A 26,457-nucleotide genomic window follows, 5' to 3' on the forward strand; every position below is an offset into this window, starting at 1 on the left:
CTGCATTGGGACATTTAAACTACATTTGTTGTGATGGTTTGTTGGGGTTTGGTTTTTTTTTCTCTTTTCCATTGCTAGCTGTCTGTTACTAGTTGGAAAGAGACTCTCAGTTCTACTTGCCTGCTTGGCATTTAGCACTATTCTCCACCCACACAGCCTACTCAAAATGGCACCCACACTGGAAATTTTACACTTTTCAGCTTCTATTTTCCATCTGTCTCAAATTCCACAACATTCCAGCTACAATTCCAGAAGGCAGCTAAGTTTGTTGTCTTCATGCTTGCTCTGCTGTTCACACTCCTCCTCTTTTCTCTTTGCCCTCCTGTTAAGCAAGTTGGGCAGTTTGTACTCCAATATATCCCATGTGATTAAAAATTAAATAGTAAAGAGAGCAACAACAGCTGAAAAAGTGAATGCTGGCTAGGTCCTGCATTTGGCAAAAACTGAAAAAGTGAATGTTGCCCACTTCCTGCATTCAGCTTTTCCTGAAGTTCACATTTCATGAGGTTAAGTGTCCCAAAGCTTTTAAAAACACTTATGGCTCTGAAAAAAACACTACAGAACTCCTCTAATTTGGCAGTGCACTTCAAACTGATCTATAGGTGTGATGAGAAAAAGAGAACTGAAACCAAAGGCAACAGTTCAGTTTGGTATGCACACTGCAAAAAGAAAGAGAGAGAGAGAGAGAGAGAGAGAGAAAGCAAGAAAGCAAGCAAGAAACAAAGAAAGAAAGGAAAGAAAGGAGGGAGGGAGGGAGGGAGGGAGGGAGGGAGGGACGAAGGAAGGAAGGAAGGAAGGAAGGAAGGAAGGAAGGAAGGAAGGAAGGAAGGAAGGAAGGAAGGAAGGAAGGAAGGAAGGAAGGAAGGGAAGAGGGAAGGGAAGAGGGAAGGGAAGAGGGAAGGGAAGAGGGAAGGGAAGAGGGAAGGGAAGAGGGAAGGGAAGAGGGAAGGGAAGAGGGAAGGGAAGAGGGAAGGGAAGAGGGAAGGGAAGAGGGAAGGGAAGAGGGAAGGGAAGAGGGAAGGGAAGAGGGAAGGGAAGAGGGAAGGGAAGAGGGAAGGGAAGAGGGAAGGGAAGAGGGAAGGGAAGAGGGAAGGGAAGAGGGAAGGGAAGAGGGAAGGGAAGAGGGAAGGGAAGAGGGAAGGGAAGAGGGAAGGGAAGAGGGAAGGGAAGAGGGAAGGGAAGAGGGAAGGGAAGAGGGAAGGGAAGAGGGAAGGGAAGAGGGAAGGGAAGAGGGAAGGGAAGAGGGAAGGGAAGAGGGAAGGGAAGGGAAGGGAAGGGAAGGGAAGGGAAGGGAAGGGAAGGGAAGGGAAGGGAAGGGAAGGGAAGGGAAGGGAAGGGAAGGGAAGGGAAGGGAAGGGAAGGGAAGGGAAGGGAAGGGGTGAGCCAGGCTTTCAGGACCATCTTCTGTCCTATTCAGTAGAGATGATGATGCCAAGCTACAAACCTGAGCATTTTCCTCATTCCTCATTGTGTGCTGGTATTTGTGTGGCTGTCACAGATGACACCTCCCACTCAAGACTTCCAGCAGCATCCAGTTGAACACAAAACCACTGAGACACCAATCCAGGGGCACCTGCCTTGGTTACAAAGGAGCACTGCTGAGGATAGTTTGTAGGTTCACAGAAACACAGAATAATTTGGGTTGGAAGGGATCTTAAAGATGATCTGGTTCCAATGCGCCTTGCCACAGGCAGGGACACCTTCCACTAGATCAGTTGCTCAAGTCTTATCCAACTTGGCCTTCAACACCTCTAGGGAGGACCCTTTTTTTTTTTGCTGTTTTTCAAAAGGTCATGAGGTTACAAACTGTCCAGTGACAGCAGCAACTAGTAATACACAAGACAAGCACAGCAGCCCAGGTGATGATCTTAGAGGTCTTTTCCAACCAAAACAGTTCTGTGATTCTATGATAGGAAATTGATCTCAAACAGACAGACACAGTAAGCTTTTGCACAGTGAAGTTCTCACACCATTGCTGATTACCTTTGCTTCTCAGTCCACTACTAGTGTGCATTCTAACAGCACTGCTGTACCAAAGAAAGGTACTCCAGATGAATGCTCTGTAGAAAAGCAAGCTCAGTTCTGTTTATTTTTCCTTTTCCATTAGACATACTGCTATGGAATAAAAAGCCTTATGAAAACACATAGTGAAGTCAATCCACAGAAATGTCCCTAGTCATAATTCACAGGTTTACAGATTGCATAAGGTTGGAAGGGACCCTCAAAGGTCATCTTGTCCAATCCCCCTGCAGTCCACAGGGACACCTCCAACTAGATCAGGCAGCTGGAAGTGTCCCTGCTTATTGCAAGGGGGTTGGACAAGATGCTGAGCTTTCCTATTGAACGGTATCAATACAGTATCTGATGATACAAAACTGAATGGAGTGGTTGATACAGTGGAGGGTTGTTCTGCCATTCAGTGAGATTTAGACAAGCTGGAGAGTTGAGCAGGGAGAAATTTAATCGACTTCAACAAGAGTCTTGCACCTGGGAAAAAGAACAACCTCACGTATCAGTATAGGTTGGGGACTGACCTGCTGGAGAGCAAGGAAGGGGAGAGAGACCTGGAGGTCCTGGTGGATGGAAGGTTGACCATGAGCCAGCAATGTGCTCTGGTGGCCAGGAAGGCCAATGCCATTCTAGGGTGTATTAGACAGGGTGCTGTTAGTAGGTCAAGAGAGGTTCTCCTCCCCCTCTATTCTGCTGTGGTGAGGTTGCGTCTGGAGTACTGTGTTCAGTTCTGGGCCCCTCAGTTCAGGAGGGACAAGGAACTACTTGAAAGAGTCCAGCACAGAGCCATAAACATGATTAAGGGAATGGAACATCTTCCTTATGAGGAGAGACTGGGGGAGCTGGGGCTCTTTAGCTTGGAGGGGACTGAGGGGTGACCTCATAAATGTTTATAAATATGTAAAGTGTGAGTGCCAGGAGGATGGAGCCAGGCTCTTCTTGGTGATGCCCAATGACAGAACAAAGGGCAATGCGTGGAAGCTGAGGCATAGGAAGCTCCACATAAACATTAGAGTTTTTTTCACTGTGAGGGTGACAGAACACTGTCGCCTAGGGAGGTTGTGGAGTCTCCCTCTGGAGATATTCAAGACCTGCCTGGATGCATTCCTGTGCGACATGGTATAGGAGATCCTGCTCTGGCAGGGGAGTTGGATTGGATGATCTTTCTAGGTTCCCTCCAGCCCCTCACCTTCTGTGACCTCCTGTTCAGCAGGTGCAGAATTTCATAATCTAGTTCAGCGAACATGAACTCAGCACTTCAGACGTGAGAGATCAGAAGGGATAGGCAAGAAGCCATCACAGAGAGCAGAAATAAAATCTTACCCAGAACACTTAGCCAGGAAATGTCAGTAGAAATCTGACAGTGACCATTCCAACTTTCTAATCTGTTGGGTTTGGTTGTTGGTTTTTTTGGGGGGATTGTTTTTGTGGGTTTTTTTTTTAGTGTGGTTTTTTTTTGGGAGGGGTATGTTTGGGTTTATTTGTTTTGGGGGGGTGTCTGTGAAATTTCTTTAGGTCACCTTTGAAAAATAAGGAATAACAAAAGGTCAGCACTGTAGAAAACACTAAGGCTGGAAAAGACTAACAATTCCAACAACATCATACATCATTTTCTTTTCAATCTTCCCAGTTAAAAGGGAAGTCTACTTTTCAGTATGCAAGGTTAAAGGAAGAGAGCTCACGAATCTGTGTGGACAGGAGGAGCTAAGATTACAAATGAGCCTCTGTATTTGCTTTTCTTGGTGATACACACACAATGTCACCATCGCACTGTAAGCCAAGGCCTCCAGGGAACTGAGAAGAAAAGGGCATTGAAATAAAAAAGAAGAAAGAACAAACAGTGACAGAAACAAAGGGCAGACATCCCTTTTATGCCTTTTCCAATACTTCAAAGTGGTTTTTAAATTTTATTGATGAGCTCCGTGAAAGAATTTAATTCTCATTGGTGAGTGTAGCAGATTTTATTTCCTTCAAACTAATCAGGAAGAACTTCTATTCTTTTTTAAAAGCTCTCTTTGCCAGGAAGTTCTTTCCCCTGTGTTCCTTGGGCAGTCATGTAAAACAGGTTTCACTGAAACAATAAGCAAGACAAACAAGAATGCCTTTGGGAATTAAAAAAAAAGGCACCTTAAAAATCATCTAGTTCCAACTACCCTGCCATGGGCATGGACACCTTGTACTAGAGCAGGTTGCTCAAGGCCTCATCCAGCACTTTCAGAAAGGGGGCATCCACGACCTCCCAGGGCAACCTGTTCCAGTGTCTCATCATAAATTAGTTGCCACTTTGACAGGCAAGGTTACCTTTTGATCTGTGTAAAATAATTAGCCATGATCCTGTAATCAGTGAAATCATTAAGGAGAAAGCTTGGCAAATACAGGAATACAGCACCCCCAGGATACAAAGAAACTTTCCCACTTAAAAAACAAAATGCCAAACTCTGCATAGTGATGATTGCCATTCTGGCACGATGTGTATAGCTGTAAAACAGGTTTGCTCATCTTGCAGCATTTCAAAAGCTTGCAGTGATTTGATGTTAAGTCTGATAAGTAAGGTTTTACACATTAAATGCCAGTGGTGAATTGATAAGACTCCAGATCTCCCCATCACCATACCAGCTTAATATAGAGAAAGGACAGACCACAGACCTGAAGTGGGCCTACGAGAAAGCCAGGAGGGGACGTTTTGCAAGGCCTTGTATCATAGAATCAACCAGGTTGGAAGAGACCTCCAAGATCATCCAGTCCAACCTAGCACCCAGCCCTAGCCAGTCAACTAGACCATGGCACTAAGTGCCTCATGCATGGTTTTATTGAACACCTCCAGGGACGGTGCCTCCACCACCTCCCTGGGCAGCTCATTCCAATGGCAAATCACTCTCTCTGTCAAGAACTTCCTCCTAATATCCAGCCTATACTTCCCCCAGCACAACTTGAAACTGTGTCCCCTTGTTCTGTTGCTGGTTGCCTGGCAGAGGAGACCACTCCCCACCTGCCTACAACCTCCCTTCAGGTAGTTGTAGTAATAAGACAAAAGGGAAAGGCTTCACGCTTGAGGAGGGGAGATTTAGACTGAATACTAGGAAAAAATTCTTGGTAGTGTCAGTGGTAAGACACTGGAACAGGTTGCTCAGGGTGGTTGTGGATGCCCTCTCTCTGGAGGTGTTTGAGGCCAGACTGTATGAGGCCTTGAGCAACCTGCTCTAGTGGAAGGTGTCCTTGTGAGGGAAATTTGAACTAGATGATCTTCAAGGTCTTTTCCAACCTAAACCATTCTCTGAATCTATGAACTCGTCTAAAATTGTAAACACTTTGGAGCACTTTGAATAAAATCCAAAGATGATGTTTGTAGCTAATGTCAGTGAAACCAAGCCATTTTACTTGAACCATAAGCCTGCATTTTAAAACAGATTTCAACTCCAATTTACAGCATCTTCACTGTGCCCTCTCTGATTATTTTGCCTCTTCTTTGATTCCTTTATTTTCTCCCTTCTCTCAGAGATCATTGTTATGATAACATATGAACATATTGCAGCCTTCTGCCACCTCTGCCTTCACACAGTAGCAGGACCTGCAACTGAACATATTTTCCATCAGAGTACATCAAGGGTGACTAACAGGAGGATGGAGACTCTCTTTTTACAAGGAGTCACAAGGTAAAGACAAGGGGTAATGGAGACAAGTTACTCCTAGGGGGATTCCCATTGGACTCCAGAAGAAAATGTTTGCCCATAAGAACAGTTAGACATTGGAACATCTCCCAAGGGAAGCAGCAGATTCCCTTACATTGAACAGTTTGAAGACTCAGCTTGATAGGGTGCTGGGCCAGCTCATTTCAACTGTACTATAACCTAGAAAGGTTGGACTAGATGATCCTTGAAGTCCCTTACAACCTGGCATTCTGTGACGCTGTGATTCTGCAATCACTGCATTCCCTGACTGGATATTAGGAGGAAGTTCTTCCCAGAGAGAGTGATTTGCCATTGGAATGGGCTGCCCAGGGAGGTGGTGGAGTCACCGTCCCTGGAGGTATTCAAGAAAAGCCTGGATGAGGCACTCGGTGCCATGGTCTTGTTGACTGGCTAGGGCTGGGTGCTAGGTTGGACTGGATGATCTTGGAGGTCTCTTCCAATCTGGTTGATTCTATGATTCTAAAAGATCTAACTTACTGACCAAGTTGTCTTATTCCAAGTCCCCTTCCAGGAATTTAGTTGTTTAGCATTCAGCCATGCCAAATTCTGCAAATTTCCCCCATTTATCAGAACAATCTTTCTGGGTAGTTTAAGTGCCATATTTCTGCTTTTTTTTTGGCTCAACTGACTACACTTTTCATAGGCTTCACTGCTCAGTAATTAGGTTTGATAGATTTAAAATCCAACTGGCATCGTTTAGTCAAATGGAAGGAACAAAAATACAGAAAGCCAGGGAGTCAAGGGAAGCAAACTCAACATAAGGAGATGTTCAGCCTTGGTCAAAGGAAAATAAAAAGCTTTAATTAATCATGAATATTTTTTCCCTTAAAACATGGGCTCTTGTACACAGCCTGGTTAATCTATGCAAGTCTACAAATACCTGGAGGGAGGTTGTAGCCAGGTGGGGGGAGGCCTCTTCTCCCAGGCAACCAGCAATAGAACAAGGGGACACAGTCTCAAGTTGTGCCAGGGAAAGTACAGGCTGGATGTTAGGAGGAAGTTCTTCACAGAGAGAGTGAATGGCATTGGAATGGGCTGCCCTGGGAGGTGGTGGAGTCACCGTCTCTGGAGGTGTTCAAGAAAAGATTGTATGAGGCACTTAGTGCTGTGGTCTAGTTGACTGGCTAGGGCTGGGTGCTAGGTTGGACTGGATGATCTTGGAGGTCTCTTCCAACCTGGTTGATTCTATGATTCTAAGCGCAGGACAAAGCCTATGAGGAGCTGTCATTGATGACCACTTGCTAGGTAAAGAAATTGTCTTACATTACTCTTCAGCTCTGATGAAGTAAGAGTTTGAGGAAAGCAGAACTACAGATTATGACAGTTTTGGGTATGTCCTATAGTGCTACACTATTTGAGGAAAAGTTGCAAAATAATGACTATTTTAAATGAAGTAGTAATAAAAAAAGAGAATAACAGAAAGGAGACAGGAAAACACTGGTACAACAGGTTGATAAACCAGTGAAGCTGGTTTTATATTTGCCAGCAAGTGACTGGTAATTGAACACAATAAAAACACTGGAGAATAGACCTGCAGGGGTAAATAAACAAAAGACATCATACAAAACCAAACAAAACCTCCAAAACCCAACACCTCCCCCAAAAAAAAACCCCAAAACTCAACAAACCAAAAACAAACCAGGAAACCAAAGAAACAAAAGCCAAACAAGCCATCCCCAAATAAACAAAACCAAGCAACCAAACCACCTCCCAAAATCACCAGTTTTATTCCCTGCCCCATGGTCCAGCTGAGCTCTGTGACCTTGCATCTTAACATCATCTCAATTAAAAAAAAAAAAAAAAAACAGCAGCAGCATTTAACTCCAACATCCTATTTAATATCCTGCCCAGATACAAGTGGAATTACTTGAAGATTAGAAGCTTTCCTTCTTTTCCCTTCAAATATCTGTTTTCCCCAGAATATCGATGATTTTCAAACTGATAAGCAATTGTAAAGGACTCGTCTAGGAAATTTCCATGGCCATCTTCCTCTGGAGTAGGAGTAGCACCCTGACAAGAAACAATCTTGAACACTTTGGCAGAGAAAAGTTTTCTCTTTGCTTCTGAGAGTTGAAGTAACCTCAGTTAGTGGAGATTTGAACAGTACTACAAGCAGCTTTAATTGAAATATTTGAAGAGATGCTGTCCTGCAGGCTTTTTGTTATAGTAGGCTTCAATGTTTCCAGTCTCTTAAACAGGGAAACCATGCACTGCTAGGAAATTATAAGTATTGTGATCTATTTGCTTACCTTTCTTCTTTTGTGTCACACACTATTGTAGCTCCTAACGTTCTGTCCATCATAAAAAACAACAATTTTTGCTGCTATTATCTATTTGACTCTTTGACTATGAATTTGTGGTGTACTTTGTTCTTCCTGTGTGCTTCAAGTTCTAGCAATATTTTGTTTGTGAGCAAGGACAAGAACCTTTTCTCCTTGGTGTGGCAAATAAGTCAGTGTCCTCCCTCCACATAGTTACTCAAAATTCGTATTTTTCCCAATAGCTTGAATGTAAATGGTTTTTTTTTCCCAATACCTTGAACTAAAGTTATTTTTCCAATATCTTCAGTTAAAGTAAGGGGGGTTTGTGTGTGCGTGTAAGCTAACTCACTACTTTAATAAAACTGACTTATTTTTGATCTGCTGTGCAGGTGATCTGCAAACACAAACTGAATGAATTTAAAATATGTAATTATTTGCTGAAAGCTTCAGAGCATCCAGCTATTCTCAAAGGGTGCTCACAAGATTTTCACATCAGTTGCTCACCCTACATAATGCAATTTGTCATTGTGGGTTTTTTTTAAGGGGAAAATGAAAAACAGTGAAGCAGACTTCTGGGGACAGGAATAAGTGATTTTTTTTTGCCCCCTAAAATGTTCATTTTAATGCAGTAAGCAATTGTATTTTGAACAGTGAATGCTACACCGAAATCTAGTTTGTCATTGCTCTTAATTCTGTTCTATGCGAGAGGATGTTTATTTCCATTCACTTTCAGATTAATTTGTGTTGTGCCAAATGAAATGTAAAGAGGTCAAAGTAAAAGCAAGAACGAAGTGAAGCGACTAAATCTGAAGTAAAATGGAAATTCCAGTTCTATGCAGGCAGAATATTAAATAGGGTGTTGGACTCAAATGTTGCTGCTATTGTTTTATCAGGCCAGTATTATGAAGATCTAAGACCACAGCACTCAGCAGGAACAGGAGAAAAAAAGTAATTTAAAAAAAATAATAATGGCATTGATTATTTTTATGCTATCACACAGATGGAGTAAATTCAAGAGGTAGTGCTAAAATGATAGGACTTAGTTAAAGCCTTTGCACCTGCTCTGGCAGATGGTTGCAATTAATAACAGAAAAGAAACAGAAGAACTTCAGTCAAATTGCTCCCTGAGGGTAAAGTTGGTTTGCAGTGAAGCTGACGTGGTTTTTTTAATACAATATATTAAGGCAAAGATGTGTTTTGAAGTGGGCTGTCTAGTTTACAGCAAACAAACTCATTAGCAAGGTGTAGAGAGAAACACCTCACAATTAGTTTTGCTACTCCTCCTGCAAACAGATATGTATTTTCTAATTGCACAGAGGCAAGCAAATTGTTCTGCTAGGTTTTGCATGGATAACTGCATCATACTTCAGCTGATTTGCTCCTAACCCAAATGATTTGGATGTATAAGGCTGAAAGCCTTAGTAAAATTCTTGCCACTGTACTTCCAATGTGCTCTTTAAGGAGCCAGTTGAAAGTAAATTTCATTAACTCCAAGTAAGATTAACAAAAAAGGAAGGCTCCATATGACTGTCTGCATGCACACATGGATATTTATATGCACTCTCACATTCAACTCTGTCTGCATATAGGCGGCACAGTCATAGACAGATGTGGTGGGAAGTTTGCAGAATACTTCCCTAGCAGTTTTCACAAAATTACAGAATAGCTTGGGTTGGAAGGGACCTGCCATGGGCAGGGACACATCCCACTAGACCAAGATGCTCAAGGCCTCATCCAAACTGGCCTTGAACAACTTCAGGGAGGGGACATCCATGACCTTGCTGGGCAACCTGTTCCAGTGTCTCACCATCCACACCCTAAAGAATTTCTTCCTAACACCCACTATAAATCTCTCCTCTTCTAGATCAAAGCTATTGTCCCTTGTCCTATCATTACACACCCTTGTAAAAAGTCCCTCCCCAGATTTCCTGTAGCTCCTTTCAGGTACTGGAAGGCTGCTATAATGTCTCCCTGGAGTCTTTTCTTCTCCAGGGTGAATGGCCTGTCTCCATAGGGAAGGTGCTCTAGCCCTCTGATCATCTTCATGGCCTTCTCCAGACCCACTCCAGCAGTTCCGTGTCTTTTCTGTGTGTGAGCCACCAGAACTGGATGCAGTACTCCAAGTGAGGTCTCACCAGAGGAGAGGGGCAGAATCACCTCACTTGTCCTCCTGGTCACATTTCTGATGCATCTCAGGACACAGTTGCCTTTTGGACTGCAAGCAACTACTGCCAGCTCATGATGATTTTTTTGATCAGCTGACACCCCAAAGTCCTTCTCTTCAGAACTGCTCTTGATCCATTCCTCTCCCAGCCTGTATTTGTGCCTGAGATTGCCCTGATTCAGGTGTAGGACCCTGCACTTGGCCTCGCTGAACTTCCTGAAGTTGGCTTGGTCACACCCCTCAAGCCTGTCCAGGTCCCTCTGGATGGCATCACTTTTCTCCAGCACATCAACCGCACCACACAACTTGGAGTCATTCACAAGCAAGTTGATGTTTGGATTTGATCCCAGAGGCCTTTTCCAACCAAAACACTAATATGATTCTATTGTTACTCATATTTAAGGTATGAAAATAATCTCATTTCTAGAAACCAGTAACAAAAGTTGGTTTGAGTGCTCAATGAAAAACGTAATCTAAGTAAACAGGGAAAAACAGAGGTAGCCGAATTAACTAGATAATCATCTAACAACAAAATGCCACTGCTGTGACCAATTTTATCTCAATAATTACCCCTCTAAGGCAGGAAATTTACCTATTATTATAGCTATTGACATGATAAGAGAACTCTGAGTATCACAGATGGTTGCTATTCAAAAAATAACAGAATGGTTTGGGTTAGAAGGGACTTTAAAGGTCATCTATTTCTGTCTTTGAACTTGCCAGAAGAGGTAAATATATTTCAGTCTACTTTGGAAGTTACCCACAATGGTGTCTCACAGCTTAACACCTCTCAAAATCATAAACAAATGGCTTCTTTTCTAAAAAAATAGATTCTATCAACTTGAGGGCACTGTAAAATAACAACATTGGTTCAACTTCAATACTCTTAACAGTTATTAGAGGTGACTAAATGATCTTTAGGGTCCCTTCCAACTCAAACCACTCTATTGTCCATTTCTAGAATGGGCTAATGAAAATGCATTGAAACAAAGAATCCTAGAACTTAAAGGCAGCTGTTGTTACAATACTTATCTTTTATCTTCCTTTGTTTGGGTATGGAGTGGGGTTTTGTTTGGTTGATTTTTGGTTTGTTTGGTGCTCTTACAGAACAGATGGATCTAGGGCACCAACACAGGGAGTTGTAGGGGGCTTTACAGCCTCCCTGCAAAAGGGGACCAGCTGCTTTCTGCTGCAGCATCACACACGCTCTGAAGAGCATGACCTTGTCAGTGCTCAGCCATTACACTGCTGCCTGACAGTGCACTGGTGACCACTGCACCCCTGCATACAGCTACATTTTCATAATCATGTACATATTCAGTCATGACACCAAGACAATTACTTTGGAAGTTTAAGGATGTTGAGATAGCCAGGGTATTGTGTTACAGTTTGCAAGAAGTAACTTCACATTCAACTTTGGAAAGAGCTGACTTCAGGTTTTACAAGCATTGCTACCATATCACTTCACTCAGCACATAATGAATTAGCCTTTAAAAAAAAAATACACTGTACATGAGGGCAATCCTTTATCTTATATATGTGGCTATAAATAAAACCTACATCTGACCTCTTCGTTGTTCTTATGTTTCAGCATGTTCGCCGAAAAGGTCACTTGCACCACAGCAAAAAAAAAAAAAACAAAACCAAAAGAAAACACCACCAAAAGGAAAACACAAAAAACCCCACCCCAAACCCACACAAATAAAGCCATCTTCCAAACCACACACTTTGACTGACTGCAGAAAATCAATAATGGTTTAATAGTCGGGGAACAAAGAAAACCAACTCATCTCTTTTGCTTCCAACTGCTGTCAATGGCTCTTTGATAGAATGCATTCAATAGCAGCAATATAAAGTTTCATTCACAAAGCTAACAACTCCAGAGGAAGAAGCAAAGTGGGGGGAAAAAAAAGCTCACACCAAAACCAAACCCCACAAAAGCCAAAACTAGTTGACAGATAAGAAACCTTCGCAATGAATAAATGCAACTACTGTTTCACCTTTTGTGTATGGGTTGATTTTTCTTTGTTTTCCCCTTTTTTCTTTAACACTATCCACCAAGCATCTGAGCTTTTTAGGAAGTGCTATCAATTTGCGTTTCAGTAAAATGCTCATATTCAAAATCCTTACTTCACAAAGGAGTTAAGAGTTCAAAACAAGGCTTCTTTCACTGTCTTGATTCCTTTATCATATCCCGACTCAGCCATCTTCAACTCCATTTTCATTGCAGGATTTTACCCAATCACAGAAACATTCTGGTTGGAAAAGACCTTTATGATCATCAAGTCCAACCTTATCCCTACTCTACAAAGTTCACCCTTAAACCATATCCTCAAGTACCACATTGAAATGACTTTTAAACACATCCAGGACTGTTGACTGAACCACCTCTCCTGGGCAGCCCATTCCAGTGCCTGACCACTCTTGCTGTGAAAAAAATGTTTGCTAATGTCCAGCCTAAACCTACCCAGTCACAGCTTGAGGCCATTCCCTCTTGTTCTGTCACTATTTACCTGTGAGAAGAGACCAGCAGCAGCCTCTCCATAATCTCCTTTCAGGTAGCTGTAGACAGCAATGAGGTCTCCCCTCAGCCTCCTCTTTGTCAAACTAACCATTCCCAGCGCCCTCAGTCACTCCTCATAAGATTTATCCTCCAGGTCCTTCCCCACATTTGTTGCCCTCCTCTGCACTCACAACAGCACCTCCACATCCTTGTAATGGCCTGCCCAAAACTAAACCCATTACTCGAGGTGTGGCCTCACCAGAGCCGAGTACAAGGGGACAATCACCTCTCTGCTCCCAGGATCCTTACAGCAGTTATCCAGACGTCATCGCACCACCGACAAGTATCTTAAGGAGGCTGAGGACCAGTTTTGGGTAACGTGTAAGTGTCAAAGTTGTCACCTCAGATTCATGTCATTTCACACTTAGAATCTATCCTGGAGTCCTGGGAGAGGAAGGGGCGAAAAACCTCTTCCCCCTCAGCCGCCCTGCAGGCGCGGGGGGAGTGGGGGGGGGGGGGGGGAGCATGGGGGTCCTCCCGGCACGAGGGGTGCCCGTGCAGGTGCCCGCGCTAGAACGGGGCTGGGAATCGGCTGTGGCCTTCCCGCCCAGGCAGTGCTAACTCAGCTCTTTGTCTAGGAACGGGGTAACCACTGGGGCACTTCCCGCCTTGGCGGCTCCCGCCCAAGAGCTCTCCCCGCCCAGAGAGCTCCTCCCTGACGCTCTGAAGCACAAGCTCCCGAGGGACAGGACCGTCCCCGCTTAGGACCAGTTCCCGCCATAAGCATCGCTTCTGTGCAAGCTTAATAGGTGTAACGAGCCCGGGATGTCTTTTGAGAGAGAGAAAGAGAGGGAGAGAGCTGACAGGCACCTGGAGCGCCCTTTCTCTCAGGCAGCCTTGCTCACCTACGAGTAAACTTTCTGCTCAGCCTACTCGACACTGGGAGCGCTGTGTTTATTACCTTACCTTTTCCATTTCCTGGCTTCTAAAACAGTCGAATTTATCTATGGTATCCCTGTAAGATCTTCTCAGTCAGAGTCTGCTAATCAAACTAGATGAATTTCTGTATGTAGTTTGAAGGGCAGGGTTTCAGGAAAAGAATTCTATTTTTAGATATATTCCTGACTCGGCCACATTAATTTCCTGCCTCCACAACAGAATCATACAACTGTTTCAGTTGGAAAAGACCCCCAAGATCATCAAGTCCAATGGTCAGCCCAATACAGTATCACACAGTATCACAGTATCATCAGGGTTGGAAAAGCCCACACAGATCATCAAGTCCAACCCTTTACCACCGTGGCCATGAAGCCACGTCTCAAAGCGTCAAGTCCACATGTTCCTTGAACACCTCCAGGCAGGGCAGTTCCACCACCTTCCTGGACAGCCTGTTCCAATGCCTGGCCACCTTCTCAGGAAAGATTTTTTTCTCCCTGATGTCCAACCTAAAACCTCTCCTGATGCAATTTCAGGCCATTTCCTCTCATTCTAGAACCTGACAGTAGAGAGAAGAAACCAACCCCCACCTCAGCCCAAATTCCTCTCAGGGAAATGTAGAGAGCAATGAAGTCTGCTCCTCAGCTTCTTCTCCAGACCAACCAATCCCCACTCCCTCAGCTGCTCCTCACAAGACTTGTTAGCAGCTGATACAAAATGCCGTATTCTTTAGTATAACAGCAAGTAATGTAAATATTTAGTTGGAAAGCTTATGGGTAAGAGAGATCTGTGGAGACATTGTAATTGTATGTACATAACGCAGGGGCCTTAATCATACATCAGAATTACTTATGCACCTTACGTACAGCCCAAACACTAAGACATGAGAATCATCAAATGGCTTGAGTTGGAAATGAGCATAAAATTATCTAGCTCCAACACCTTCTGCTAGACCAGGTTGCTTAAAGCTTCATGCAGCCTGCTCTTAAATACTTCAGAGCAATTGGGAAAGAATGAAATTATTCGACTCCGGTTTCTGCTTTGTGTCACTTTGTGGTCTCTCAAAGGGCTTATGAAAAAATAGCAGAGCAGCTTCCTAATTTATGCTGTTAGTATTAAGTTGGGCAGTGGAAATCCACTCTCACATGTCTCTCAGGGCAGCTACATCAACATACTGCTGCTGGCCTGCATCAAAATATTCCTAGTGGCCAGTGTCTTTGGTTACCACCCTTTCAAGAGCCTTTTATCCTTATGCACCCTACAGAGTCAGTGGGCAAAAGAATCAGAATAATCTGTGTTGGAAGGGACCTTAAAGACCATCAAGTTCCAACCCCCCTGCCATGAGCCAGGACACCCCCCACTAGACCAGGTTGCTCAAACCCTCATTCAGTCTGGTCTTCAGTACCTCCAGAAAGGGGGCACCTACAACTTCTCTGGGCAACTTGTTCCAGTGTCTCATCACCTTAACTGTAAAGAATTTCTAATATCCAGTCCTTATGTCCTCCACTGCTACTGAGCATATGCCTCAAACGCATGGCAGCTGTTTGCTCCTTCACTCCCAGCCTTACTTCTCAGCTGTCCCCTATCACATAGTATTTACTCTTCATGCTAGAAACCACACAACCAGTGAGTCTTTTCATAACACAGTATGCAAAAGCCTGACCTATCTTTAATACCCTTAGGTATCTCTTTCACCTGCTTCTCTCAGCTGGCTTGTCTCCAACACATCCACATGATTCCTCTGAGGACTGTAATTCTCAGAATGTCTGTACTTACTGTACAGCATAGGTATTGCAAAAAAAGGCTGTTTGAAAGCCACCCACGTCACCCCTAGAGGTGGATATTCTTTTAATAATGCACCACACACACAGATGGATGCAGAGAACCAAGTTGCTGGCTTCTCTTGGCTCTGCTGCACTCAGATGAACTGAAAGACAACATGACTCAGCCTCAGCCAGCTACCAAGCACAACCCAGAGCTCTTGGCAGAGAGTGGGATATGAGGAGAACGATAAAACAACAATGAAAACAAAACAAGAATGAAAGAAGTGAAGATTTCACAAGTTCAGAAGCACGTCAGATCCTCTGCTGTATCCACAGCCAAAAAAAACCCAGAAAGCAAAAGAGCAGCGACTACCATCCTAATTTTATGCAAGCTGGTCTTTCAAAAAAAAAAAACACAACCCAAAACAAAGCAGAGTTTTTACCCAACATGGAAAACACTAATTTACAGAGCCTACAGCGAAGTGAGAAGCTTTCAACACACATAAATACCTGCCAATTCACAAGCTATAGAGGAACAATGACCTTTGAGGAAGACATTATTGATAAGATTTTATTGTTGTATATGTGCCTAGAAGAGGAACTTGACACATTTTAAACCAGCAGGAAAATATCTGCACTAAATATACTTACAATAAATGATAATGTAAGTGTGCTAGTTTGAGGCAAATTGGACTATTTTAATGAAAGAAGTTAGATTATAGGCTGTGAAAAAGAAACAACAGTGATGTCTTAACACATAGGTTTGCTGAGACACATAAAAACAACACAAACATAGGTGAGACAGTGAGTCTCTTACTCTTCAGTTGGGATCTGTGTAACCCAACTCATCTTTCTGCTTTTAACCCCCCTTGTTGATCCTCACAGCTCACCTCGACCATCAGGCGGACTCTGAGATAAGGCAGAGAGATGGAAAGAAGATGGAGGGTGGTTGGGAGCCCCTCCTGGGGACTCTGATTTCTGGGAGGGGTGTTGTGTTTCTGTATTACTTTTAACTTGTATATAGCTGTATATATTTGTAATATGTTGTAAATACATGCTTGGATATTGTGCTAAGCTGTGAATATAAAGCTTCATTCCTTAACATCCATCTGTCCGAGTCTAGTCTGGGTGATTTCATAAGAGTGGGGGGGCTGGGTAACTCCCAAACCATCACAATAAGGAACACTGAAACAGTCTGCAACATTTTCTGCTTCGTTTTTCCGACTTCTAGCTTATTAAAAGTCAAGATTTAGAAAAATCAGAATATAAAACAGCCAAGCAAACAAGGAAAAAGGCAAGCCATTAAGAAAGAAAAAAAGAATGAAGATTTTTTTATGGAAGTAAAATGGAAGCTACCACAGAAAACACACTTGCTGATATCCCAAAAAGCAAATTAAAAACATTCTTCTAGCACAACTGTGTTCAGAAAAGAGCACCAAAGTTTTTTAAGTGTTGGGGTTTTTTTTGCCTCCTTGTAATTGCTCCCTGATCCTATGCAGGTTAAACCTCACTCTTTCCAGCATTCACAGGTAATAGGAAAATTTGAGAGGAAAACTAACATATTCATTAGCTATTTACCATAAGCATATTGAAAAGAAGTGCTTTTAACTAAGAAAGTGTTCAGCACTCCTCAGATAGCCTAACAACCCTCCTTGCAGCTCTCCCAGTTACATTTCCTACCTGGGAAATCTCAAACATCCTCTCACAAAAGCTCCCAAAAACCAAATCCAACAAAAAAAACCCCCAAACCTTAACCAACCAACCCCCAAAAAAATCCCAACCCAACAAAAAAGCAAACCAAAAAAAGCCCAACAAAATCCACTCAACACAACAAAGAAAAGAAAAGCAAGAAAAGAAACCAGACATAGGAAAGAACAAGAAGTTCCTGTACTTTGTGGCCACAAAGAAACCCCCACAAAGCTCTCCAGAGCACAAATGGGAAGTGTAAAAGCAGAAGGCTCAAAACGTGGCAAAAGCAAGTAAGGATCTTTAAGCCAGATTCAAGTGCTCCACCACGCATAAATTAACTCGAGGAGACAGACTCTGCCACAGCTCCTGCCCGTGTATTTAACCCCTCGAAATCCCCTAGCCACAACTTCAGCGCCTCCTACGAGCCAACCCACCCTCCCAACTCCACCGACCCCTCGTACCCTAAGCAGGCATGATGGGGCGGGAGCGGAAGCTCCATTTCCCTCCCTCCGAGCTATGCTATTGACCAGTTCCCCTGTCACTCACAACACCGCCAGCCCTCCCATGCCATCTCCTCCGCCTTCTCCCAGCCACCGCCCAGCCTCTTTACTAGCCGCACGCTCATTTGCTGGTTGGAAAGTCAATCAAAAGTCATCCTCTCTTGATTGGTCATTAGGAGGAGGTGGTCCCGCCTACTAGAAGTGGGCTGCGTTCCTTAATGTTGCCTCCCTACCCTGCTTCCCTCCTGGCGCGCATGCTCGGCGCTGGCTGTTGTGCCGCTGTGGGGTGGGCATGTTTCGAGCGGAGCAGCAGCCGCCAGAGCGCCGCGGGGAGGGGGCGGGAGGAGGAGGAGGAGGAGCAGCAGCGGGGAGCCAGCCTCACTTTCTAGGAGTGAGGGGAGACCAGAGCCTGCTGGGGGCTGCGAGCGGTGCCACAAACAGAGCTGTGCGTGTGCCTATATCTCTATTTCTCTTTGCATGTGTCTGTTAGAACTCTGTCTCTTTTTCTTTCCACACACCGCGTATAGCTAGCGAGCGGGCAGGGCGAAACGGGTGGTGGGGCAGCAATTCTCGGTGGTTCCCTGCAGCGCCACAGGGCAGAGTCCTGCGGGTGTGCGGAGCCTCAATCGTTTGTGGCGGCGGCGGCCGGGACCGGGATGCGCTGCGCTGTGCCTGCCTGTGGAGCGGCAGCCGCGGGCGAAAGGGAAGGAGAGGCTCGGCTGAGCAAACGATTCGCCTGCGCTTAGCACCGCTCCGGGTTGAGGACGAGGAAAAGTGATCGCTGCAGGGACCCTGAGAATTCTCCCCGTTCCCGCTCCCAGCTGTTCACGGCGGCGGCTCCTCGCGCTTTTTGGCGCAAAGCCGCTCTCGGTGCTAATCCGTACGTATGAGTGCTCCGGGAGCCAGCTCTCTGCTGCCTGCCTCCGCTGCCCGGGCGCTGTTGTGTCCTGCGGGTCCCTGCCTGCCTCCTCCTGCTCCTCCTTCCCCCTCCCCTCCTCAACGCCGCGGCCGCTCCGCGTCTTCCGCTTTTGTTGTCTGGTGACGGGCATGTGCCCGCTGCCCGCCGGCACCGAGGGACCGGTGCAGGGGGAGCGGTGCGGGGGTTGGTTGGGCCTTCGGGCAGGCTCTTGGGCTAGGGTTTCTCCCTCTCCTGCTGCTGTTGGCAGTAAATCCGGGATCACTTCTGCCGCTGTAAACTGGGGCCAGGTGGGTTTGTGCTGTTGATCATCAGCAGTTAAACTTGCTCCTAAACATGCCCCACTCTTGCCCTTTCCTGCCCGGGGAGAAGGAAGCATTTCCTCTTTCTGATAAACAAGGTCTTTTGGGAGCACCTTCTGAATCTCAGTTTCTCTGTCGCTGCGGCCAGGTTGGCACCCAGATGGCCAATTCCGTCAACGGCCGGAACCCACGCAAGGGACGGATCTTGGGCTTCATTGATGCCATTCAGGATGCTGTGGGCCCCCCCAAGCAGGCTGCTGCTGACCGGAGGACTGTGGAGAAGACCTGGAAGCTTATGGACAAAGTGGTGAGTGTTTCTATATGTTCCTGGATCCATGCAATGCAGAATGGACTTGATTTTAGAGATTTCTTCCAACTGAAACAGTTCTATGATTTGAGCAGATACCCCTGGAAAAACAGGAACTTCCTGCATCTCTAACTGTTAGTGTGCCTCGAGAGTCATAGAATCATGGAATTGTTTTGTTTAGAAAAGACCTCTAAAGATGATTTGAGTCCAGTCATCAACCTAACACCACCGTGGCTCAAAATGCCATGGCCACACGTTTCTTCAACGCGTCCAGGGATGGTGTCTCCACTGTCTCCCTGGGCAGCTGGTTCCAGTGCCCGACCACTCTTGTAGTGAAGAAATTTTTCGTAATACCCAGCCTAAACCTCCCCAGGCATAAGTAAGAGAAGTAAGGGGACTTATGGTTTAAGTTATTTAAGCACCATTTGTCTTTTTTTTTTTTCCCTTATGGCCTCTGGCTGTGGTTTTTTTAATCTTGGTTTGTGGAAGGAAAACAAATGTGTGTGTTTGCCTTAGGCAATTGTTATTTTCAGATGCTTTAAAGTGACTCAAACAAACTTGGAGAGCTGTCCTAATGAAAAGCTGCTTAGCTTAGACTTGTAGTCACGTATTCTGTGTGTTTCGTGTTAGATCACATTGGTAGTGTGCAAACAATGCCTCTGAAAGTATCAGACTTCAGCTAAAACTAATTGTCCTGTGAGACATGCTCGCGATGGCAACTTGGATATGTTTGTGCGTTTAGGAATGTGCGTGGGGACTGGGAGATGTCACTCTTGTCAGTTTAGTAAACAGATTAGTGTGGCATGCCTAATTTTTAAGTGTGTTCTGCATTTTTAATGATTTTAAATACCTCTCTTCATTTTGAAACTAGAAATACACTGTACTGAAACTCTTTTTTTCCAGGAAGTGGAGGGGATTGATCATAGTTTTTTAGATCTTCTAGTTCCCTCTACCAGCCTGAGACACTTTGTTTAGTGTTCTATGAAATGGCAGCTGGTATGATGGTAGAATAGCTAGGAGAGTTCCTTACCGATGATAGGAACAGTTTAATTATGCCATGGAGAACTGTTGAGGAGATGCAGGCACTCTGCTGTGACTATGAAGTGATACTACAACTCCATGAAAGTAGGTTGGAGTGAGGTGGGCGGTCAGTCTCTTGTCCCTAGTATCAGGTGATAGAATGAGAGGAAGGAGCCTGTAATTGTGCCAGACGAGGTTTAGTTTGGATATTGGGAACAATTTCTTTCTTGCAAGAGTGGTTAGGCGTTGGAAAAGGCTGCTTAGGAAGCTGTTCAAGAAACTTGTGGGCATGGCACTTTGGGATGTGGTTTAATTGCAGTGATGGTGTTCAGCTGATGGCTGGACTCCATCTTAGAGGTCTTTTCCCGCCAAAACAATACTACAATCCTATGACCTGCCTTAGCAGGTTGCATGTTAATGCAATAATGTCATCAAATATTGCAAAGAATGATCAGCACATGTATGATTTCAACTACCATGCTCTATATACTCATCCATATGCTGTTGAAAACTGGAATACTGACAAATGTCATTTTGGAAAAAAAAAATGAGTAAGTTACAGAGGTAACCTGAGAGCTTCCTCTTCAGACTACGGGGGGGGGTGAGGATTACTCTCTGTCAACCTTGGGTCTGTATGGCAAGAGTTAAGACTTTTTAACTCAGTGATTCCTCATAAATTATGTAATTGTTTGCTTTCCCTGTGGCACTTGTAAAATGCAGATGTTTGACATTTCTTGAGGTTCGTGAGTAGTTATTCTGACATGATGGTGATTGTTTCATGTAGTACAGCTTGACAAGAGGTAATTTTGAAGTATTTGATTGACTCCTTATATGCATTCCATTTTCCATCATGACTTCTGATGGTGATGGAAACTTAAAACCCTGACAAAAGGCTATGTTGACATTTCCCTGTTAATGATCAAGGTGCTGTGAACAGTGAGCGTCTTATAATAAGACCTGGAAGTGCAAATACTTGGAAGCACTTTTCTTCACAAGAGCAAAGTTTATGGCTTGGAAACCATGAATCTGATTTCTTGCTGAAACCACGTGGAGAATGCATGGTTTAATTCCTCCATGTGCCAGACCATTTACAAAGCTATAGGGAATCATATAGGATGGAAAAGACCTCTAAGATCATGAAGTCCAATCTTCTACCCAGCATGTCCATGACTGCTAGACTATGTCCCAAAGTGCTATTTCTGCTTGTTTCTTGAACACCTCCAGGGACGGTGACTCCTCCACCTCCCTGGGCAGCCTATTCCAACACCTGACAACTTTTTCTGTAATTAAATTCTTCTTAATATCAGATCTGAACCTTCTCTGGCACAGCTTGAGGCCACTACCTCTTGTCCTGTCGTTAGTTGCTTGGGAGAAGAGGCCAGCACTGGCCTCACTCCAACTGCCTTTCAGGTAGCTGTGGAGAGATAAAAGGTCTCCTCTAAGCCTCCTATTCTTCAGGCTAAACAATCCCAGCTCCCTCAGCCTTACAGTAGAAGTCACTCAAAAGGCTGGATATTTTTTCGTTGTAGTGGATAAGTGTCCTCAATTTGGATCTTTAATGTATCCTCTTTAAGCTGCCCTCAGTTAATCAAATTTTATTTCCAAATTCTATTAAAGTATACCAGACAGGATGATGTCATAGTGTCAGAATGCTGTAGCTTGCTGCTTTGAGTTTTTAAGCATTTGGTACTTAGAGTGAAAGGATGTGTTTGAGCAAATTTAATATGCTAACAAACAAATTTGAGTCTCTTACCCTTATGTGGCAGCAGGCACCGGAAGGTCATTTTCTGCTCTGCCCAGATCAAAAGCAGGGATTAAAATTAGAAATAGAAACCTACTCAATTGACTGATGTTTCAGATCTCATTTCTGGACTATTTCCTGATTTCTGTGTGGTGGGTCACTGATCAAATTAATGCCGAGTGAAGATGGTAGACTCTGCTAAATCAATGGAGTGCCATATACCCATAGACTGAGGCATATTTTGCTTGTAATAACAGCAGGCATTCTTTAACTGTAGTAGCTGTGATAACTATCTTTTTGCTGCAGTTAGGTAAAGTGTTTTTTTTCTCCCATTCTTAATATGTTAGGGAGAGGGAGAATGGAAACAAACCAAAGCTGTTATCTTAATCACAGGATGAAAGAAAAAGAGTAGCCTTGAAAACTAGGAGCAGGCCTCAGTAATTCCTGCTTTACCTTTCTATTTGTCTTAAAATTGCCATTCTTTACCTTTCCCTCATTTCGTTCTGTAGCTTCCTCTTTGGCAGATCAGATTTTCTGTATCAAGTATTTATTTTCAGCAGCAAGGCCTTAACCAATACTACAAATACTCTATAAAGAATGAGGCTACAGGAGTTGTTTTATGATGTACATAAAAGTTCTGGCTTCTCAGACAGTGTGCAGACACCTCTCTGTAGCATTAGTTACATGTTGCTCTTTTGAATTGTTCAGATTTTATGATCAGGTTTGTTTTCCATGGGCTGATGTTTCAGCTATTGGAACAAGCAGAAGGTTGTAATTCTGCTTAAATGTTTTCTCTTTAAATTTCTGTTGCCAGATCAAAAAAAAAAACAATAACAATAAAGGTTTTGAAAGAGGTTTTTAGCAGGGTGGAAGGTTGGAGTAGTACTTCTGCTTAGAGTCCTGTTCGTAAAAGTTATTGCAACAACATAGCTCTAGGGAATGATAACAAAAAATAATCTTGGACCTAATCAGTGAATGTGAATTGTTTTCTATCTTTATATCTTATGTTTGCATCTTCATTTTTATACTTCATCCACTGAGATCTGTGCTTTCTGAGGTTTACTGGTAGTTATTTGTTTTTTTTGTCATATGAACTTACCATACTGACTTTTAGCATCAGTGTGCAGTTTCCTTGCTGCTTTTCTCATGGGTAAGCAGTAGATTTACCATTAAACTCCCAAAACATTTGGTTTAATTTCTTTACAGTGCAAAGGATAATATTCCTTTTATGGTATGGATGGCTAGCCCTGCTTTTCAATGCACTGTGTGAGCAAGATGACCATACATCTCTAACCTTTTACCAAGGAAATTCTCTAGAAATTCTTTACCTTTTACCAAGGAAATTCTGTAGAAAGCATTTTAGTACTTCAGCCTGAAGTACTAAAAATACTTTTAACTTGCAAAATAATTCAGGAAGTATTTTAGAAATGTACTAGAAATACACATTACAGAGGTAAACTTCAGGAAGTATTTTTAAAAGTTCACTTTGTATAAATAAATATTGTTAAAACCAACTCTACAATCTTTCTTTAGACTATGCATGAATTACATGTTTTTTTTCCCCCCATTTCACACCCCTTCCCCCCACCCTGAGATTCTGAACCTTATGGTTTTAAAATCTAGAAACCACCTGTGAATTATTGCTAGAGGATAATGGTTATCTTGGGAAAGAATGGTTACTTTGGGGGAGAATGCCCATTATGTAAGCATGGGAGCAGTTAATTTATTATGCAGGCTATTTAGAATTGGCAGTATTGTTGTGCACTCTCTACTGTTGTTTGCTTCGAGCTGATAAATCTGTGACACATTCTGAACAGGTTGTTTTGGTTTTTTAAACAAGAGTATTTCAGTGACTTTGAATCATTTTTCTTATGCATTGAGTCTGAAAATAATTTTATTTTCTACTGGGAAGATTATCAATGCTGTCTAAACTGTGTGCTCAGTTGTGGCCAAGCCAGCTGTTGACTCTGAATGTATAAATGGGGCTGGTAGTTTGATTAGCTATTTTATAATTACCTAGGAGCAAATTAGAGTGTGTCTCCAAAGATCATACTGTTGATTTAGTAAGTAAAAGCCAGATTATTTCTGTAACTTAATAATGGGGTTTTCTTGAAGTTGCATTTGTCAGTATCCAAGTTTTCAGTAGCATTTGAATGAGTATGTAGAGCAGGTAGTTGAAATTACTCGTGTTGGTTATTCCTTGCAACAGTTTATGGTATTGTTGCATTAATGTGCGGCTTACCAAGTCAGTTCTTAGAACCATAGAATTGTTGTGATTGGAAAAGATCTATAAGATCAAGTGCAGCCACCATGGCCATTAAACTATGTCTCAAAGTGTCTTCCAACACCTCTAGGGATGGTGACACCACCACCTCCCTGGGCAGCCTATCCAGTGCCTAATAGAGTTGTGTGTTATTCTTTCACAATGGATGGATCTGGAGAAGACATTTACCAGTCATAACCATGGTATGCTTCAGTGCCTTACCTGGTTCGGCTCTGGAGCCCTCAACAGAAGAAGGACATGAATTTGTTGGAGAGGATCCAGTGGAGGGCCATAAAGATGATCAGAGGGCTGGAACACCTCTCCTATGAGGATAGGCTTGAGAATCTTGGAGTTGTTCAGCCTGGAAAAGAGAAAGCTCAGGGGAGACCTTATAGCAGCATTTCAGTATCTCAAAGGGGCCTACAGAAAGGCTGGGGATGGACTGTTTAGAAGGGTGTGCAGTGATAGAACGAGGAGCGATGTTTTGAAGCTGGAGCGAGGGAGATTTAGGTTGGACATTAGGAGAAAGTTCACAATGACAGTGATGAAATACTGGAATAGGTTGCCCAGAGGTCCCATCCCTGGAGGCATTCAAGACCAGACTTGATGTGGCTCTGGGCAGCCTGATGTAGTTGGAGGTGTCCGTGCACACTGCAGGGGTGTTGGACAAGATGACCTTGGAGGGTCCTTTCCAACCTGTGTGATTCTGTGGTCAAAGTTGATGGGAAGTCTAATGTCCTGCATATATATTGTTGGTGGAAAAAGAGTTGAGATTCCTTTAATTTTCTTGATTAGCCCCTCCCTGATTAAGTTTCTCAGAGTTGATTGTTAGTAGCACTTTGCATTGCTGTTTTCTGGATAATTGTGGTAGCTTATTGCAGATCCATCATTATGCTGTCTGTGGTGTGTCAAACTTGACTTTCTTGACTCATTCAACAGACAGTTTTAAAGTATAAGCTTTGGAAGTGTGTGAGCACTGCTGCTCTGATTGTTCTCATCCATTCACTCACTGCAGCTGGAAACTGTGTTTAACAGATGTCCTACTCATTAGATACTTAATTTTTGAGTTGTGTTACTTTCTTTGTATTGTCTTTGGACTAGCATTATGTGTTTAAACAGATTGTACTAGGGCTACTATGCTCTGCTTGAACAGAAGTTCTTCTGTCAAACGGGTCCAGGGCATTCAGCTTTACTGTTTGCTTTAAAATGCAACTAGAAGATACAGTTTTCTGTAGGAAATGTACCCCTTAAATACAAAAGGTATAATTTATTCTTATCTCAGTCCTGTGAAATAATGCCTTATGATTTAAGTGAAAAATCTTTAAGTCAAATATATAAGGAAGAAATTCTTTATAGCAAGAGTAACAAGACAGTGGAACAGATTGCTTAGGAAGGTTGTGGAAGCCCCCTCCCTGGATGTGTTGGCCAAGTTAGGTTCTTGATCAACTTAAGTCAAAATGTATGATATTTGGCTTAAGTGAAAGATCTTTGACTTAATTTGTATCCTTCAGTACCTGAAGGGGGTGTACGGGAAAGCTAGGGAGGGACTTTTTACAAGGGTTTGTAGTGATAAATGAGAAGGAATGATTTTAAGCTGGAAGAGGAGAGCTTTAGACTGGGTATTAGGAAGTTCGTGAGAGTGGTGAGACAATGGAACTGCAGGTTGCCTAGGAAGGTTGTAGATACCCCTCCCTATAGTTGTTAAAGGTCAGGTTACAGGGAACCTTGATCTGCTTGTTTTAGTGGAGGGTGTCCTTGCCTATGGCAGGGGCCTTGGAGGTAGTTGATCTTTAAGGTCCTTTCTAACCCAACCCATTTTCTGATCTTGGTTATGTGAGTAGTGGTATTTATTTTTTGGGAGAGTGGGCTGTTTGGAGGAGAAGGTTGTTTTTCTCCACAGACACTAGAATAATCTTGTCTGGAAGTTCCTGAGTGAACTATTTAAAGGTCTGTTTCTGGTAGGTTAGAGCAGTGCCTTAGATCTTCACAATCAGAATTGTGATCTATTTTTTTTTTAAAGTTTTGGAGTAAATGCTTAGATTTACCCTGAGTGAGGCAGTGAAAGGAGCTTAGCTTTGTCTCAGTTTACTTCAGTGAGAGAGACATTTCTTAACTAACTTGCTGACTGACTGCTTTTCTTTTTTTAGACTGAATGCATGCTAAATATATGCATACATGCTCACTTCCAGTCATAACAATGCACGAATCACACAGTGATGTGATTCATACCTCCTTCTAAAGGGTTGGTGAGGGATCCTTTGTGAAATGCAATAGGCAGGTCTTTATTTTTGGTTGGGGTTTGTCTTTGTTTTGTTTTGGGTTGTTTTCGAGAAAGGTATATACACCACTTGTGCTGCGTTGGTATATCTTTTGCGTCAGCAGATGCCATTTCT

The 26,457-nt window shown here is 43.4% G+C and overlaps 1 protein-coding gene across 4 annotated transcripts in view; it reads left to right on the forward strand.

Moving 5' to 3' along the window:
* Nucleotides 1–17,878: 17,878 nt before the first annotated feature.
* Nucleotides 17,879–26,457, forward strand: part of CBLB (Cbl proto-oncogene B) — a 136,692-nt gene continuing 128,113 nt past the window's right edge. For 3 of the 4 annotated variants that reach the window (XM_064143147.1, XM_064143150.1, XM_064143151.1), the window contains exons 1-2: nt 17,879–17,960; nt 18,882–19,040. In XM_064143147.1, the coding sequence (XP_063999217.1) occupies nt 18,894–19,040 (147 nt within the window). In that variant the 5' untranslated portion in view covers nt 17,879–17,960; nt 18,882–18,893. Of the gene's footprint in view, nt 17,961–17,984; nt 18,396–18,881; nt 19,041–26,457 lie in introns of those variants that run through there. The other variant, XM_064143149.1, reaches the window with a different exon arrangement.

Source organism: Pogoniulus pusillus, chromosome 5 (assembly GCF_015220805.1).
Source record: "Pogoniulus pusillus isolate bPogPus1 chromosome 5, bPogPus1.pri, whole genome shotgun sequence".
Lineage (NCBI taxonomy): Eukaryota > Metazoa > Chordata > Aves > Piciformes > Lybiidae > Pogoniulus > Pogoniulus pusillus.